This window comes from Pelophylax lessonae, assembly GCF_965119305.1.
Source record: "Pelophylax lessonae genome assembly, chromosome: 9".
NCBI lineage: Eukaryota > Metazoa > Chordata > Amphibia > Anura > Ranidae > Pelophylax > Pelophylax lessonae.
Window position 1 is genome coordinate 120,555,718 of NC_138776.1, and position 15,239 is coordinate 120,570,956.

The following is a 15,239-nucleotide window of genomic DNA, read 5'->3' on the forward strand; positions in this document are numbered from 1 at the left end:
GTTTGAATTAGTTTCTATTGTTTTAAAAGTGTGTTTAAAGACCTCAAAATGTTTTTACACGTACAGTGACAGTAAAAAAAAACATGCCTACAATGTATTTTAATAGGGTTTTTCTATTTCGCGGATTTTCACTTTTCGCGGGTGGGTCCCAGCGATGGAAGGGGGTTTACTGTAATATATATATATATGTATATATATATGCATATATATATATATATATATATATATATATATATATGCATATATATATATATGCATATATGCATATATATATATATGCATATATGCATATATATATATATGCATATATATATATATATATATATATATATATATATATATATATATATATGCATATATATATATATATATATTATGTAACCCTTTCAATAAATGTGTATTGCGGATGGAACTACCTCTTTTGTGTAAGATCTCTCAGATCTAGAGGTGTATAGGTGCATACTATTAAAATTATGTGGGTGTATGCACATTTACACATAATCTAGGCAACAACCCTGAAGACAGATGTAACATGTAACGTGTTACAAAAGGTTAACTTATCCTTTAAAAAAGTAAATCCATAGGCATGAAAGAACAAATGTTTAATCCAGCTGTTTTCAATTGCATGTCTGAAGATCCAGCTAACTGGAGGAACAATAGATCAAGCATAAATATGAACATTCAGCAGAGTTGAGCATTCAGTGCATGTCGACAGACAGCAGTACCTGACGATATCAAGCATAATTTCCAGCTATCTGGTTAAATCTGTGGACACTGTAATATATTTTTACTGCAATGTATGGCAGTCTTTGGAGGCAGTGAGCTATGGGCACATTTATCAATACTGTGGATTTTTTCCTTATCTAGTTTGAACCTGTTCATGAGAAAAACAGCTACATATTTAATGTGATGGTCACAAGTATATATTTACATGCATATTTTTTTCTTTGCTACATAAACTCATTTTTGAAAATTACTGTTAATAACAATTACCGATGCATTTCAATCTGTTGTCATTTTGTACAACGGCAAAAAGTAACTTGAAACTTTGTGAACAACAGGCATTCTATACACTATTTGTGTACAGAAATCAACCAGGAATGTCATTTTGTGCTCAGGTGATTGGCTCACTGCTTTTCACAGCAGCTTTTCTATTATTATAACTTGCAACCCAATCAGGTGGTCAGGCAGATGTTCCACACAGCAGGATACTGGAAGGGATTAAAGTCCACATGTTATAAAATAAACAGCAGCAGGTAGAATTTGTTAAAAGTGTTGTAATGTAACTAACTGACCAAAAGTTACACTTCAATTATTGTATTAACAGGTTTCCATGAACAAAATGAAAAGAAGGAATTTCCAATAGAAAACCATTTTTGCCATGTCTTATTTTACTAGTGTAATTCTCTAGAAATGTTAAAAACTGAGAACTGCTATCGCTGAAGTAGCTGATTACCACTTCGACAAATGTGTCTGAAAAGATCTCTCTGGTGAATACAAATGTTAATGCTCACTGACACAGTACTAAATGCATCTTGAACATTACATGCTGCGTCTGAGATGCCATCAGCTTTAAAAAGTCTTATTTAGTGCTAACATTTGCATCCACCAGAGAGCTCTGTTGTTTTTCTGAAAGATGTATTTATGCTCTGCTTGTCCCAAGATGCTGCAGGAAAGGGCTATGAGTATGTGCGGTTTGACAGGTCAAGGCTCAGTATACAAGTTTTCTATGTGCTAATCCTTACATTTGTAGGTGTAACAAGCTTCAATATGTATGTCCTATAAACCTAATTTAGGTAATACAATCTTATTATTTTCATATACCTGGATGTGTAAACCATTTTACCTGCACAATTGTTTTGGGATGGCTGTGCAAGCCTCCACCAGATTTTATCAAAATGACTAACCAAACTTCCATTATTGCTCCTGTTTGATATTTATAGAAAAGTAAATGCTCTTTTCTCCTACCAATAACTCAGTGCCAATGTTTGATTAACAGTATGCCCTTAAAATCAATGTCTGTGAAAGGCAGGGCATGACAGAGCTCCCATTTCTGGCTCAAAGTAAATGAAAAGACTCAAGAGCAAGTTGATTCATCCCTCTGCTGACAGCAAGGATGAAATGAGAAGACACACAGTTTATTAAATGACCACTTCTAATTAATTATGCTGCAAGCTACCAAAGTATGGAAAAGAGGGAAAAAATAGGCTATAGATACCTATAAACCATATCTCTCAACAACCAGATTTCCATGCTAAAACGTAAACTGTCAAAATGACTCTTAAGGTAAAGAGTGCAGTCACATGCTCTCCTATCAGCTTACTCTTATTCATGGGCTTCTTCTGGATGCTGCACTTTTAATTAAGCATGCTCTTAATTAGTATGTCTCCCTCATCAGTACTGCACATCTAATTTTTTAATTAAATTGCAAAGTCACAAATAAGGTTAATTAAAAGAAGCTTGGTTCTCATCAGCCTCTTGCCCTATGCTGACCACAGACCAGTGTATAAAAGGAATAAGAATAACACAATACCTCTCATTGATTCTTTAGACAGGTAAACTGATCATTCACCTATCCCCAAGCCTGTGCTAAATAAAAGAACAAATGTTTTTTTCTCCCCTAATGTGATTGGACATTCTTCTCAGTCAAGCAAGAAATCAAAGTAACATATTTACACATACACAGGACATCATCATACTAAAAGATCAGTGTACCTATATTTAAATTAATTTAAATTATTTTGGTATAAATAATAGCCATGTATTTGTTAAATGGCTATATACATAGCAGTGGTACAATAATTAATGTGAGGTTGGGCAGATTGACAATATGAAAAACAATGAAAGTAGACAAATCTATTTAAAACCTGAAAACATGGCAAATATTGTCTAAGTTCAAAAGACGTGTATTATTAATCTTGATGTTCTTTGTGTATTTTTTCCAGATCTGTTCAGTAATCAAGCATGAAAGTACTCCTGCCTATCTGATTTTGTAAATGCATTTTATGCACACAAAGTGTATTGATATCCTTTGTGTCGCTTTGAGGAATGAAAGTATTTTCAGCAAGAGTCCAGCCCTCTGTGCTTCCATAGCTACTCTGGTGTCCACCAGCCTTTGAAGTTGGACCATTATCATTAGAATGCATCAATTACTAACCTAATGATAAACTTTGTTCCTAAAGGTGCTGGCCTCAAGAAGAAGAATTTTTGCTATATTTAAGACATCTTTCTCAAAGTTTCTCATTCTAATTTTTAAAGGTTTAGATGTTAGTTTTGATTAAAACAGTTATTCAAATTAAAGAGATTGAGTTTTCATATAGTGTTTATCAGCTTTTTCCAGCTGCTTAAAGTGCTGCAAAGACTAGTGGATATACCTCAAGCTAGTCATATCTGGATTGAAATTTGGCCAGTTCAGCAGGTACCAGACTCATTTAAATCCTTGTATGGGCAAGTTTGTTATACAGAAGTTGATTGGTAGTACAATCACCTTGTTAGATCTTCCCTGCTTGATCAGCACCGCCAGCTATAGCCAGCACCACTGATCAGTGTATTTTGATTGCAGAGAAGTCTTCCTGCTGTAAGAATACAGCAGGGAGGATTTGTCCATCCATATTGAGTGTGTGGATGGGGGAATCAAGTCATTTTTTTTCATATAGCCGACTAGTTAATCACTTCAGCCCTGGAAGGTTTACCCCCTTAATGACCAGGCCATTTTTTGCGATACAGCACACTGCTTTAACTGACAATTGCAGGGTTGTGCAACGCTGTACCCGAATAAAATTGATTTCCATTTTTCCCTTTCTTTTGATGGTATTTGATTACCCTTGCCGTTTTTATTTTTTGCGCTATAAACAAAAAAAGAACAACAGTTTTGAAAAAAATATATATTTTTTTTACTTTCTGCTATAAAACATTCCCAATAAAAAAAGTAAAAAAATTAAATTTCTTTATCAGTTTAGGCCAATTTGTATTCTGCTACATATTTTTGGTAAAGAAAAAATCCCAAAAAGCAAATATTAATTGGTTTGCGCAAAAGTTATAGCGTTTACAAACTATGGGATAGATTTATGGACTTTTTTTTTGTTTGTATTAGTAATGGTTGCGATCAGCTATTTTTAGCGGGACTGCGACATTGCAGCGGACAAGTATGACACTAAGTGACAGTTTTTGGGGACCAGTGACACCAAAACAGCGATCAATTCTAAATAATATGCACTGCTACTGTATAAATGACACTGGCAGGTAAGGGGTTAACATCAGGGGCGATCAAGAAGTGTGCTCTTAGGGAATGTGTTCTAACTGTGGGGGGAGTGGACTGACTGCAGTAAGAGAGAAATCTGTGTTCCTGATTACTAGGAACACACAATCTTTCCCTTTCTGTCTGCCTCCTTGACAATTGTGGGAGGCCAGCGCCGCCGCTGGTCTAATCACAGCCCATATAATACATATACAGTACGTGATTTTGTGCTTAAGGGCTGCCCTGCTGCAGTGTATGTACGATGGGCAGTCCTTAAGTGGTTAAACAAAAAGAAAGAAATTGATCTACGGGCTGCTTTACTTTCAGCATTGCACTTTTTTTTTTTTGTCCCCCAATATGTCCAGGTGAGTACTATTAGCTTGATTTTTTTTCAAAGCAATTACTCTCATTTGCCATCTTTTCATCTATTTACAACCCTCAGGTACAAATGTCCAGATTAAGTGACTACTACGTTTGTCTATGGATATGTGTAAGTAAAAAAATAATTTTCCTTCTACTGCACATTGAGTGATCTAAAGTTCCACTATGGCAATTAATAATAACCTCTTTTAAATTTGACCATAAGATGCTGTTTTGGGCATCTGGATCTTCATTAGATTACATCACAATCTTGTGGCCTGATCCGTCTATGTAAGGAAAGCATTACTATGGGCTTAGAGAAATCCACTAACACATATAACTGGTTTACTCCTTCAGCTGTGCTTATATTAGAACGGTGCCGTACTCTAATGTTGAATTAGTCAGATAAACATTGCTATAAATGTGTTGCTTAGTATTAAAATATTCTATGCATATCAAATGTGTAAATACAATTTAAAGGAAATTTTAAAGACAAAAACAATTTTTATCAAATATCTGTGACTGAATTTTATTGCTTACAACAAGCAATGTGGAAAAAGGGAGACACTTTCCCTTTGTAATCTGAAAGGCTAAGAGCCGGTTCACACCGGGGCGACCTGTCAGGTGACCTGGTCGCCTGACAGATCACCGTAGGTCGCCTGCCATAGAGAAGCTGTGGACCCGTTCTAATAGGAGCGACACAAGTCGCTCCGACTTAGAAAAAGGGTCCGGAGCTTCTTTGGGGCGACCCAGAACGACCTGCATTGACTTCAATTATATGAAGTCCGTGTCGGCCGCTCCGAGGTCGCGGTGCGAGCTGCGTGCCGCGACTTCGCAGGTCGCCCGGCAAAGTCGGCTCACACCAGTGTAAAAGGGGTCTTATAGTTTTGAAAGCCTTCTTGAGTGACTTGTGAAAATGGTCTAATAAATCTTGAATTGGACTTTGAATCTTGAAATGAACCAATGGATGGCTGCTCACCCCAGAGCACATTTAGTATACAACTTGCCATTGGTACAATTTAATTAATTGTGACACCGTTATTTAAACATTGAAAGTGTGTTGTTCCTTTGCCTATCCACCTGCATTAAATGTACACATATTAACTATGCCACTACATTTTATGCTCCACTGCCTGACTGTTTAAAGCATATATTTTATTAGCAACATTGCATTTATTTGCATCTAGGGATGTCCTTATTTATGAAAGTCACATTTCCTAATTCATAGCTCTGGATTTTTCACACAGTAAATGCAGTTGCAACATATTTTAGACCCATTTTATACATTTTGCTGGAAACTGCCCCAAAGATGCAGCAGGTTAATGCAGTGCACTGAACCATATATAAAGGTACGGATGTAGCCAAATGTTTCTTAAAAATGCAAGCAGCAACTCTGAAAATAAAGATCTGATATGCAGAAAAATTGATTGCATGAGGATATTGGTCAATATTCACATACCTCCATCACTCTGTGCTTGGTTAAAGCAATGTCCAAAAATCACTGCAAAAGTCATCAAGTTCCAGAGCTTTCGTATCATTTTCTGTCAAACTTCACTCAGGGAAAATCTGAAATGAGAAAAACAAAAAACAAAAACTGAAGATGTGACATTCACATGTATCAGTCATTCAATAGCAGTCATGTTGTGGAGAACCTCATTCAGTTCAGTCACTTTTAACAATAACAGAGTAACTGCTTTGATTTACTGTGACTGTACTTATTGCCCTCCAGCTATCTTGGACATGAAATTTATGAATAACACTGTAAACACTGCCTTTTTTATATATTTTTTTATATAAAGGTAAAATGTGTCAGAAGATGATAGTACTAAGTAAGAAATACTAAAATTGACTGTAAAATGTTATGGTAGTTACAGAGAGCATCAATCTTAAAATCAAACCTGTCCTTTTTCAGATATAGATGTCAGCTTGAAATCCCAGATGAAACTCAAAAGGAAACTAGCAATGCAACACAAAATCAAGCAACTATAAAATTTACAGACTACACTGAACATAATTAAGAATATTGGCGCAAATATCAAAACAGTTTACCAAGTTCTGGATTTCTTTGTCAAAGGAAACACAAATAGAAATAATCACAAAACTTTTGAGTTCATTTGCAACCTTTACTGAAAATTCAGCAGGTTAACATACAGTAACTCACAAAAGTGAGTACACCCCTCACATTTTTGTAAATATTTTATTTTAACAACACTGAAGAAATGACAATTTGCTACAATTTAAAGTTGTGAGTGTACAGCTTGTATAACCATGTAAATTTGCTGTCCCCTCAACAAACAGTCATTGATGTCTAAACAGCTGTCAACAAAAGTAAGTACACCCCTAAGTGAAAATGTCCAAATTGGGCCCAAGTAGCCATTTTCCCTCCCCGAGTTTCATGTGATTCGTTAGCGTTACAAGGTCTCAGGTGTGAATGGGGAGCAGGTGTGTTAAATGTGGTGTTATCCCTCTCATACTGCTCACTGGCAGTTCAACATGGCACCACATGGCAAAGAACTCTCTAAGGATCTGAAAAAAAGAATTGTTGCTCTACATAAAGATGGCCTAGGCTATAAGAAGATTGCCAAAACCCCGAAACTGAGCTTCAGCATGGTGGCCAAGACCATACAATGGCTTAACAGGACAGGTTCCACTCAGAACAGGCCTTGCCATGGTTGACCAAAGAAGTTGAGTGCACATGCACACCGTCATATCCAGAGGTTGTTCTTGGGAAATAGACGTATGAGTGCTGCCAGCATTGCTGCAGAGGTTGAAGGGGTGGGGGGGGGGGTCAACCTGTCAGTGCTAAGACCATACGCCGCACAGTGCATCAAATTGGTCTGCATGCCTGTCATCCCAGAAGGAAGCCTCTTCTAAAGATGATGCACAAGAAAGCCCGCAAACAGTTTGTGGAAGACAAGCAGACTAGGGACATGGATTACTGGAATGTCCTGTGGTCTGATGAGACCAAGATAAACTTATTTGGTTCAGATGGTGTCAAGCATGTGTGGTGTCATGGTCTGGGGCTGCATGAGTGCTACCAGCACTGGTGAGCTACAGTTCATTGAGGGAACCACGAATACCAACATGTACTGTGACATACTGAAGCTGAGCATGATCCCCTCCCCTTAGAGACTGGACCGCAGGGCAGTATTCCAACATGATAACGACCCCAAACACACCTTCAAGATGACCACTGCCTTGCTAAAGAAGCTGAGGGTAAAGGCAATGGACTCGCTAAGTATGTCTCCAGACCTAAATCCTACTGAACATCTGTGGGGCATCCTCAAATGAAAGGTGGAGGAGTGCAAGGTCTCCAACATCCACCAGCTCCATGATGTCCTCATGGAGGAGTGGAAGAGGACTCCAGTGGCAGCCTGTGAAGCTCTGGTGAACTCCATGCCCAAGAGGGTTAAGTCAGTGCTGGAAAATAATTGTGGCCACATAAAATATTGACACTTTGGGCCCAATTTGGACATTTTCACTTAGGGGTGTACTCACTTTTGTTGCCAGCAGTTTAGACAATAATTGCTGTGTGTTGAGTTATTTTGAGGGGTGCAGAAAATGTACACTGTTATACAAACTGTACACTCACTAATTTACATTGTAGCAAAGTGTTATTTCTTAAGTGTTGTTACATAAAAAGATATAATTAAATATTTACAAAAATATGAGGGGTTTATTAACTTTTATGAGATACTGTGAATACTTCTGTTTTAGGAAGGCTTTACTTTGCTATGCACTGATTAGAGTAAGGCCTATTTGATTGCTTTAGTTCCCTTTTCATCTTAACTTTTATGGGTATACTGTCTTATTGGGTCCCACATCCTACTCCATAGAAGCCAAAGTTCTATACAGTACACTGCACTGACGGCGGTCAAACATCGAAAACAGCTGTCTGCAGTTTTGAATGAATGGCTCTATAATATTAGGCTATATTTGCACTATACACCAGCAGTTCTGAATGTGCATCTGGCTAACAAGGTGTAACACAATGATGTCCTAATAACAATCCTCCTATTTTTTGGATGTGTGATGGAATGAGATATGTGAATATGTACTGTTTTAAGAAAGGCTGTATGTGTTAGATTGATTCCATTTACTGTAAACAGAGAACATATGTATGCACTGGGATTTCCCTTAGTGATGCATTAACTGAGCAAAGTTTGGTTGATGGACATTTACCAACCAAATGCATAGCATGTATGGGGGTTGCCATAAACCTGCCTTGGTGCACTTCTACAATGCGATAAAGCCAAACTGATATTAAGAAAGAAGGAAAAAATATTTGTCACTAAGTGACACTTTCCATGTGATTCAATCAATTTAATCAATTTGTAAACAAAGGGGCCAGGGGATTCCCCTCAACATCTGTTCCAGATGATTTTCCTTGATAAGGGTCTAGTATAGATTTTAAAAGGGAATCCCATGCAAAAATCAAAAAAAAAAAAAAATACATAGGTTTAGTCCCATGCCTAGCCCTTATTTTTAATGTGAGTCTAGTTTAAATTTTCAGGGGCAATCCCATGCCAAAAAAATGGACCCCCAAAACCAAGCATACAGCCTTGCTGGCCAGTTAATTGTGTCAACCACATTGTAAAGTGATGTAGATCCATCAGCAGTCACAACCCTATGATCCACAGACAAAACACAGACACATGCATAATGATTTTGCTCCCGACTAGTGATATTGCTTGATGTCACTGAGCAAATATGATTATGACCATATTTGATTAATGCCATCATCCGTCATACCTGCTGGCTTGTTTACTGTGTGAAACCACATGGCAGCAGGCTGGGAAGTTATTCCTTTAGTGAAAATAGTGATATCTTATGTAGGAAGTGGTCTGTCTCTTGGGAAAAGTCATGCAAATATTAAAATGCCTTGATGGGTGTATGTGAGTCTGGAGGAATGGACATTCCTAGGCAGGCTTTGCATACACAGCTCCCTAGGTAAAGCCCAATGTGATGCTAAGACTCTATGATTAAAAGAATGGATATCCAATGAAATAAAGGGTTGGATCAGAGACAGTAAGGCTAGGGTGGAATGGGCTAGATCACGTATGTCAAACACAAGGCCAGCTGGCTGAATGTGGCCCTCCAGGCCTTGTCATGTGGCCCTCACACCCATTTTTACAGCCGGAACATGGCCTGAACTCCATTCCGCCACCTCCTGCTCTCACCCTCCGATTTCACTCCCCGCTGTCACTTGTAAATGCAGAAGCCTTCTGTGTTTACAAGGAACAGCTTTGCCCTCAATGGCTCCTCGATCTAACAGATTCCTGGACACACTCAGGGTAGGGCACAGTGGGAACAGATCTCCAAAATCTAATAGAAAGAACAATCTCCCTGCAAATACACAGGTAGTAGAGCCGCCTACACAGGAAGGTACTAGAGCCAAGTAGGTTAAAGTGAAGCAAGGAATCTACATGGTGGGTTGGGGTTACAAACTCAGTGCACCCCTAAACCCTGTACACATACAGCACACCCCTGAATGCTGCACTCTGTAAATAATGCACCCCTGGACCCTGCACTTTGTATGTAATGCCCTCCTGAACCCTGCACTCCGTACGTAGTGTACTCCTAAACCTTGTACTCTGTACATAGCACAGTCCTGAACTCGGCACATAAGCACTCCTGAACCCTGCACTCTGTATGTAACATCCTCCTAAACTCTGCACACTTTACGTAGCACACTCCTGAACTGTGCACTCTGTACATAGCGTAGTCCTGAACTATGCAGGTAATGCACTCCTGAATCTTGCACTGTGTACAAAGCGCACCCCAGATACAACTGACCCTTAATGGGTAAGCCTACTGCTGATGCGGCCTGCGATGAAATTGAGTTTGGCACCCCTGGGTTAGATAATACTAAACATCTTTCAGTCAAAAAATGACACAGGCTCTATCTAATTTGCTGCAGTTTCTAATGCACACCATTGAGGTTCACAGTGTACAGTTAAATCAATGTAAGCAACTCCACAACAGGAGAGGAGTATGCACAACTGTGCAAGACTTAATATAAGGCTAGAGTTCAGCTTTAAAGCATTTTTTTTTGATGATGCTCCATGAACATAAAAATAAATTAATAATAGAGTGGAAGTAGGTAATATGTAATGATGTACTGTATATGCTAACCTTGAATAATAATGATAAAAAATTTGCAGCATTTAAAAAGCGCTGTTATAAATTTATGCTGACTCCTTTTTTTCATCTTTGTGAATACTTGTAAATTCTCATTTTATCCTCCATTATGTTCTATTCTTTTCTATTCTATTGTGCATTAATGCATTTTCTACAAAACCATACATACTTATATTATGTTATTCTCAGAAACAAACATCTATACATCATGCTGTATCTAGAGATGAACAAACATATTACATTATTTAAGGAAAAGTGTGTTCACTAAGGATATTGCTTGATTTTGTTATTTTATTTCTTTCTCCTGACCAAAAAAAAAAATTAGCTCTTTGTTGGTAAAACCTATAATAGATGCTAATAATCAATGACAATGTATACGTTGACCCAAATATATTAACATAAACAGCTTTGTAGAGGGTATACAACTGGACAAGAATCAACTGTACTACATAATAGGAAGTTAAGGTAGATGTGTGGTATCCTAACAAGATAGATACAACATGATCATATGCGGTGACCGATGTTTACTGCAGTGTACAATGCCACTCACTGCTAGGATGCACAGAAAACAATTGTTTTATGCTGTACCCATACATGTTGCTTTTTCTTTATGCACTTTGTGGAAGACATTTACTTTTCAAGTACATTTTAAAATGGCAGATCAATTTGTAAGCCATCAAATGATACACTGCCCTGAACTATTGGCAGGAGTATATTTTGTTTTTGCATTGTGCTAGATTTAGAACACTTTCACCTTGGCATGATTCCACCTTGATGACTCATCCATCATAAAAGAGTTTTATTTAAATAATCTTTGCTTCAAGATAATTTAAACTAAAATGAATTCCAAAACTAGTTACAATCACAGATAAAGCCAGTTTTCCCTGGACACAAAGTAATTGAATCAGTAAAAGAAAAAATGTATTGTTTCAGTCTCATTCAGTTGCAATGTTGTGTTCTTTCTGTTTAAATAAATTAAAAATGTCTATCACAGTAATTGAAAAAATACACTTTACAGATAAGCTTGCACAATACAGCAAGTATAATAAACATTTAAGTCTGTTTAACTTCCTATCAGTAATAAGTATAATATATTGTAAAACAATTTGCTTTAAGTTGCAACAGACCGATGGCTGAACAGATTGGATGCACTTAATTTTTGTTGACTTTCTTAAAGTGGTTCTAAAGGCATACAATGCATTAAGGTAAAACACATTTTGCAAGTAGCCCTCTCCCCCTGATCTTGATCCAGCAATATGCACAAGAGCAGAGGCTCTCTCGGGTCTCCTTGTCCTCGTTAGCTCAGACACAGCAGCGGGAGACATTGTCTTCTTGAAACAGTGGAACATTTGTATGTTGGTCATGACAGCAACTGGTTCTTGTCTGAAGCCGAGCAAAACCTCTATAAGGTTATTGTTCACATTAGTCTCAAGGACTTGAGTCAAAGACTGAAAAGTCTTTATTTGACATGGTAGTGATGTGGGCACTGTTTGAAACAGGTAATGTGACCCTTTGGCAAGACATGTGTCTTGTAATTAGAAACTGTGAAAGACCCTTCTGACATCGCCCAGACAAATATTTCCTATGATGACCCAGCCTAATCCAGGTATTGGACATATAATGCATCATATGGCCTACTGTTCTTTTAGTGAGCTTTGTGTACCCTTTTGGATGTCTCTGCCAAGAAGCATTTCTTTTAAGAGCAAGTATGTGGTCAGCTATATGACAGTCAAAAGAGCTGGCAACTTAAAAGGTTAAAATTCAATCTTTTTTATTGAAAACAATGTAAGAGTAAAAATCCAGGAACAAGAGAGCTGATGCAGTTCAGCTGAAATGCTGAAGTGCATTAACTGTCAACATATTCAGAAAGAACAGCAGAGAGTGTTTTGGGATGCAATTCTAAATATGCCCTTGGTGTGTGTAACAAATGGTTTTATTAATTGGCACCTGTGTTTAAAAAAGTTCCATTTGCTTTCTTCATTTTAGAAAAACTTGTGGCAAAAATGTCACCTTCAAAAGGCTTGTTATGCCTCTGATTAAATATGTTGGAGGATCTACTTTGCAAAATGTGGTCATTTTGTAAAAGAATGTTTTTTTGGGTGTAACTGTAAGTATGCCCATGTTGTGCGTGCAAAATAACTTGTTAAAACGACAACTTTTTTAAATGAAATAAAATTTTGTTTATTTTTCGATTTCCAAAAATTGTGGCAAAACATTACAACTTCGAAAAACTCACTATGCTTCTAACTAAATATCTGGGCTGTCTGCTTTTCAAAAATGCAAAATGGCAAAGGGGAATTTAAATGGACAGAGCTGATTAAAAGAGTGTAATGAGTATGAAGAATGAGAGTAGGTAAGATAAAAGATAAGGTTTATTGAATCAAATTATTAAAATGTATACATAGGTACAAAAATAACAACGAACATGTATAAAAATTAAATAATCAGGGTGATTGCGTTCAAATCCATTGCATGTATATCAGTGTCAAGGGAAAATTACTGATTCACAATGCAGTAGGAGCATCCTGACATGTTTTGGAATCTGAAAATGATTCCTTCTTCAGGGAAATATTGTTAGAACATGCACCCGTCACAATTACATCTACAAAACAGAAATATACATACAGAGAAGTTATTAGATAATGATAATGTATTTAACCACTTTCCCACCGCTCACATTGCTGCTACTGCAGCAATGTGGCTCGTTATCGTCCAGCGACGTAGACCTACGTCGCTGGACTCCTCCCCCTGTAGGCGGCACGCTCCCGCTGTTTTCAGTCACAGCGGGAGTCGGGCCAGGGGAGTCGAGTGAGGAGATCTGCCTGCTTGTGTAAACAGAGCGGGCGGATCTCCTAAGTGACAGGGAGTCACAGATCGGAGTGTTCAGCATAACTGAACATCCGATCTGTCCCTGACTCACTCAGTCCCCTCCCCCCCCCACACGTCAGTAAGCACCAGGCATACATTAACCCCTCCCTCTCCAATAAAATTAACCCCTTCCCTGCCAGTGTCATTTTTACAGTAACAGTGCATATATATATATATATATATATGGTACCCCCAAAAGTGTCAAAAATGTCAGTCAAGGGTCCAATCTGTCCGCCGCAATGTCGCAGTCACGCAAAAAAAAATCGCAGATCGCCGCCATTACGCGTTAAAAAAAAACCACCAAAAATGACAGAAATCTTTCCCTTAGTTAGTAAACGCAATAACTTTTGCGCAAACCAATCAAAATGCTCTTATTGTGATTTTTTTTACCAAACATATGTAACAGAAAACAAATTGGCCAAAAATTAAAAAAAAAATAATTTTTAAATTTTTTTGGGGGGGAATTTCATATAAAATAAATGTTAAAAATATTGTTATTTTTTTCAAAATAAACGCTCTTTTTTTGTTTATAGCGCAAAAAGTAAAAATCGCACTGGCAATCAAATACCACCAAAAGAAAGCTCTGTTTGTGGGAAAAAAAGGACGTAAATTTTGTTTGGGTACAGCGTCACACGACCGCGCAATTGTCAGTTAAAGTCGCACATCACCGAATCGCAAAAAGTGGCCTGGATGTAAGACAGCAAAATCCTCCGGTGGTAAAGTGGTTAACGATATTGGACTACACATCTGCAAACATTATCAACATAAAGATGTGGATAGATGTGTGAAAAAATATTTTGGCCTCACATTATACTCACCACAATGCGATCATGTCCATATAAGCCTGCAGCTAAAAAAGTTGGTATGTGTCCACTGAACATTAGGGATGATCGAACGGTTCGGGTCGACCATCGGTTCGACCTGAACATTGACTGTTCGAAATTCGGCCGAATATCGCACTTTTTGCTGAAAAAGTTCGGAATTCGGCAACCAGAACCGACCAAAATGCAATGGGACAGGAATTGGGCTTTAAAAGCATGTGATTGGACCAGAACCATCAGAAAAAAAAGCCAATTGAGGGGGCAGGAGGATGCTAGGAATGTGATTAGAGTGACTAGGGGGTCTAGAGGCCAATCAGTAGTGAATACGCCCCCCAGTATATAACATAGCAAATCTCTATCATTGTAATACAGGGACGTGGAAGAGAGTGGAAGCAGTTCTGTTACTCCTGCTTCAAAATGTAATTTAGCAATTATTAGTGTGAGGAAAGGGATATCTAGTGTAGTTATATACTATTTTCCACTATAGTTAGATTTAATAATCTAGTTTCTGTAGGGAAAGTGTTAAGTGTCAGGGGACCGTAGTGTAGTGTAGGGTTAACTGACTCTGACTGCTATGGCAGGGTGACCAAACCCTTCCATGTCAGGGTGACCGCCATAGAAAGCCATAGAGAAAAGATTGTTTCTATTAGAATTGCAATAGAGCAGGATAGTGGCTTCGCCCCTGTCACACCCGGCTTTTTGTTGCAGGCGTTTTATTGGGCTTTTTTGTGGATGTGTTTGGAGGCAGGCATGACATCAGAACTTCTGTGTAGGGGTATATATACACACACACACATGTATGTATATATACA

General features: G+C 37.9%; 1 protein-coding gene across 1 annotated transcript in view; it reads right to left on the minus strand.

The window, feature by feature from the left end:
• Nucleotides 1-15,239, minus strand: part of PCDH15 (protocadherin related 15) — a 1,730,880-nt gene that overhangs the window by 1,520,823 nt on the left and 194,818 nt on the right. Inside the window, exon 2 of the mRNA XM_082269384.1 lies at nt 6,057-6,163. Within this exon, the coding sequence (XP_082125510.1) occupies nt 6,057-6,135 (79 nt within the window). The 5' untranslated portion in view covers nt 6,136-6,163. The remainder of the gene's footprint in view (nt 1-6,056; nt 6,164-15,239) is intronic.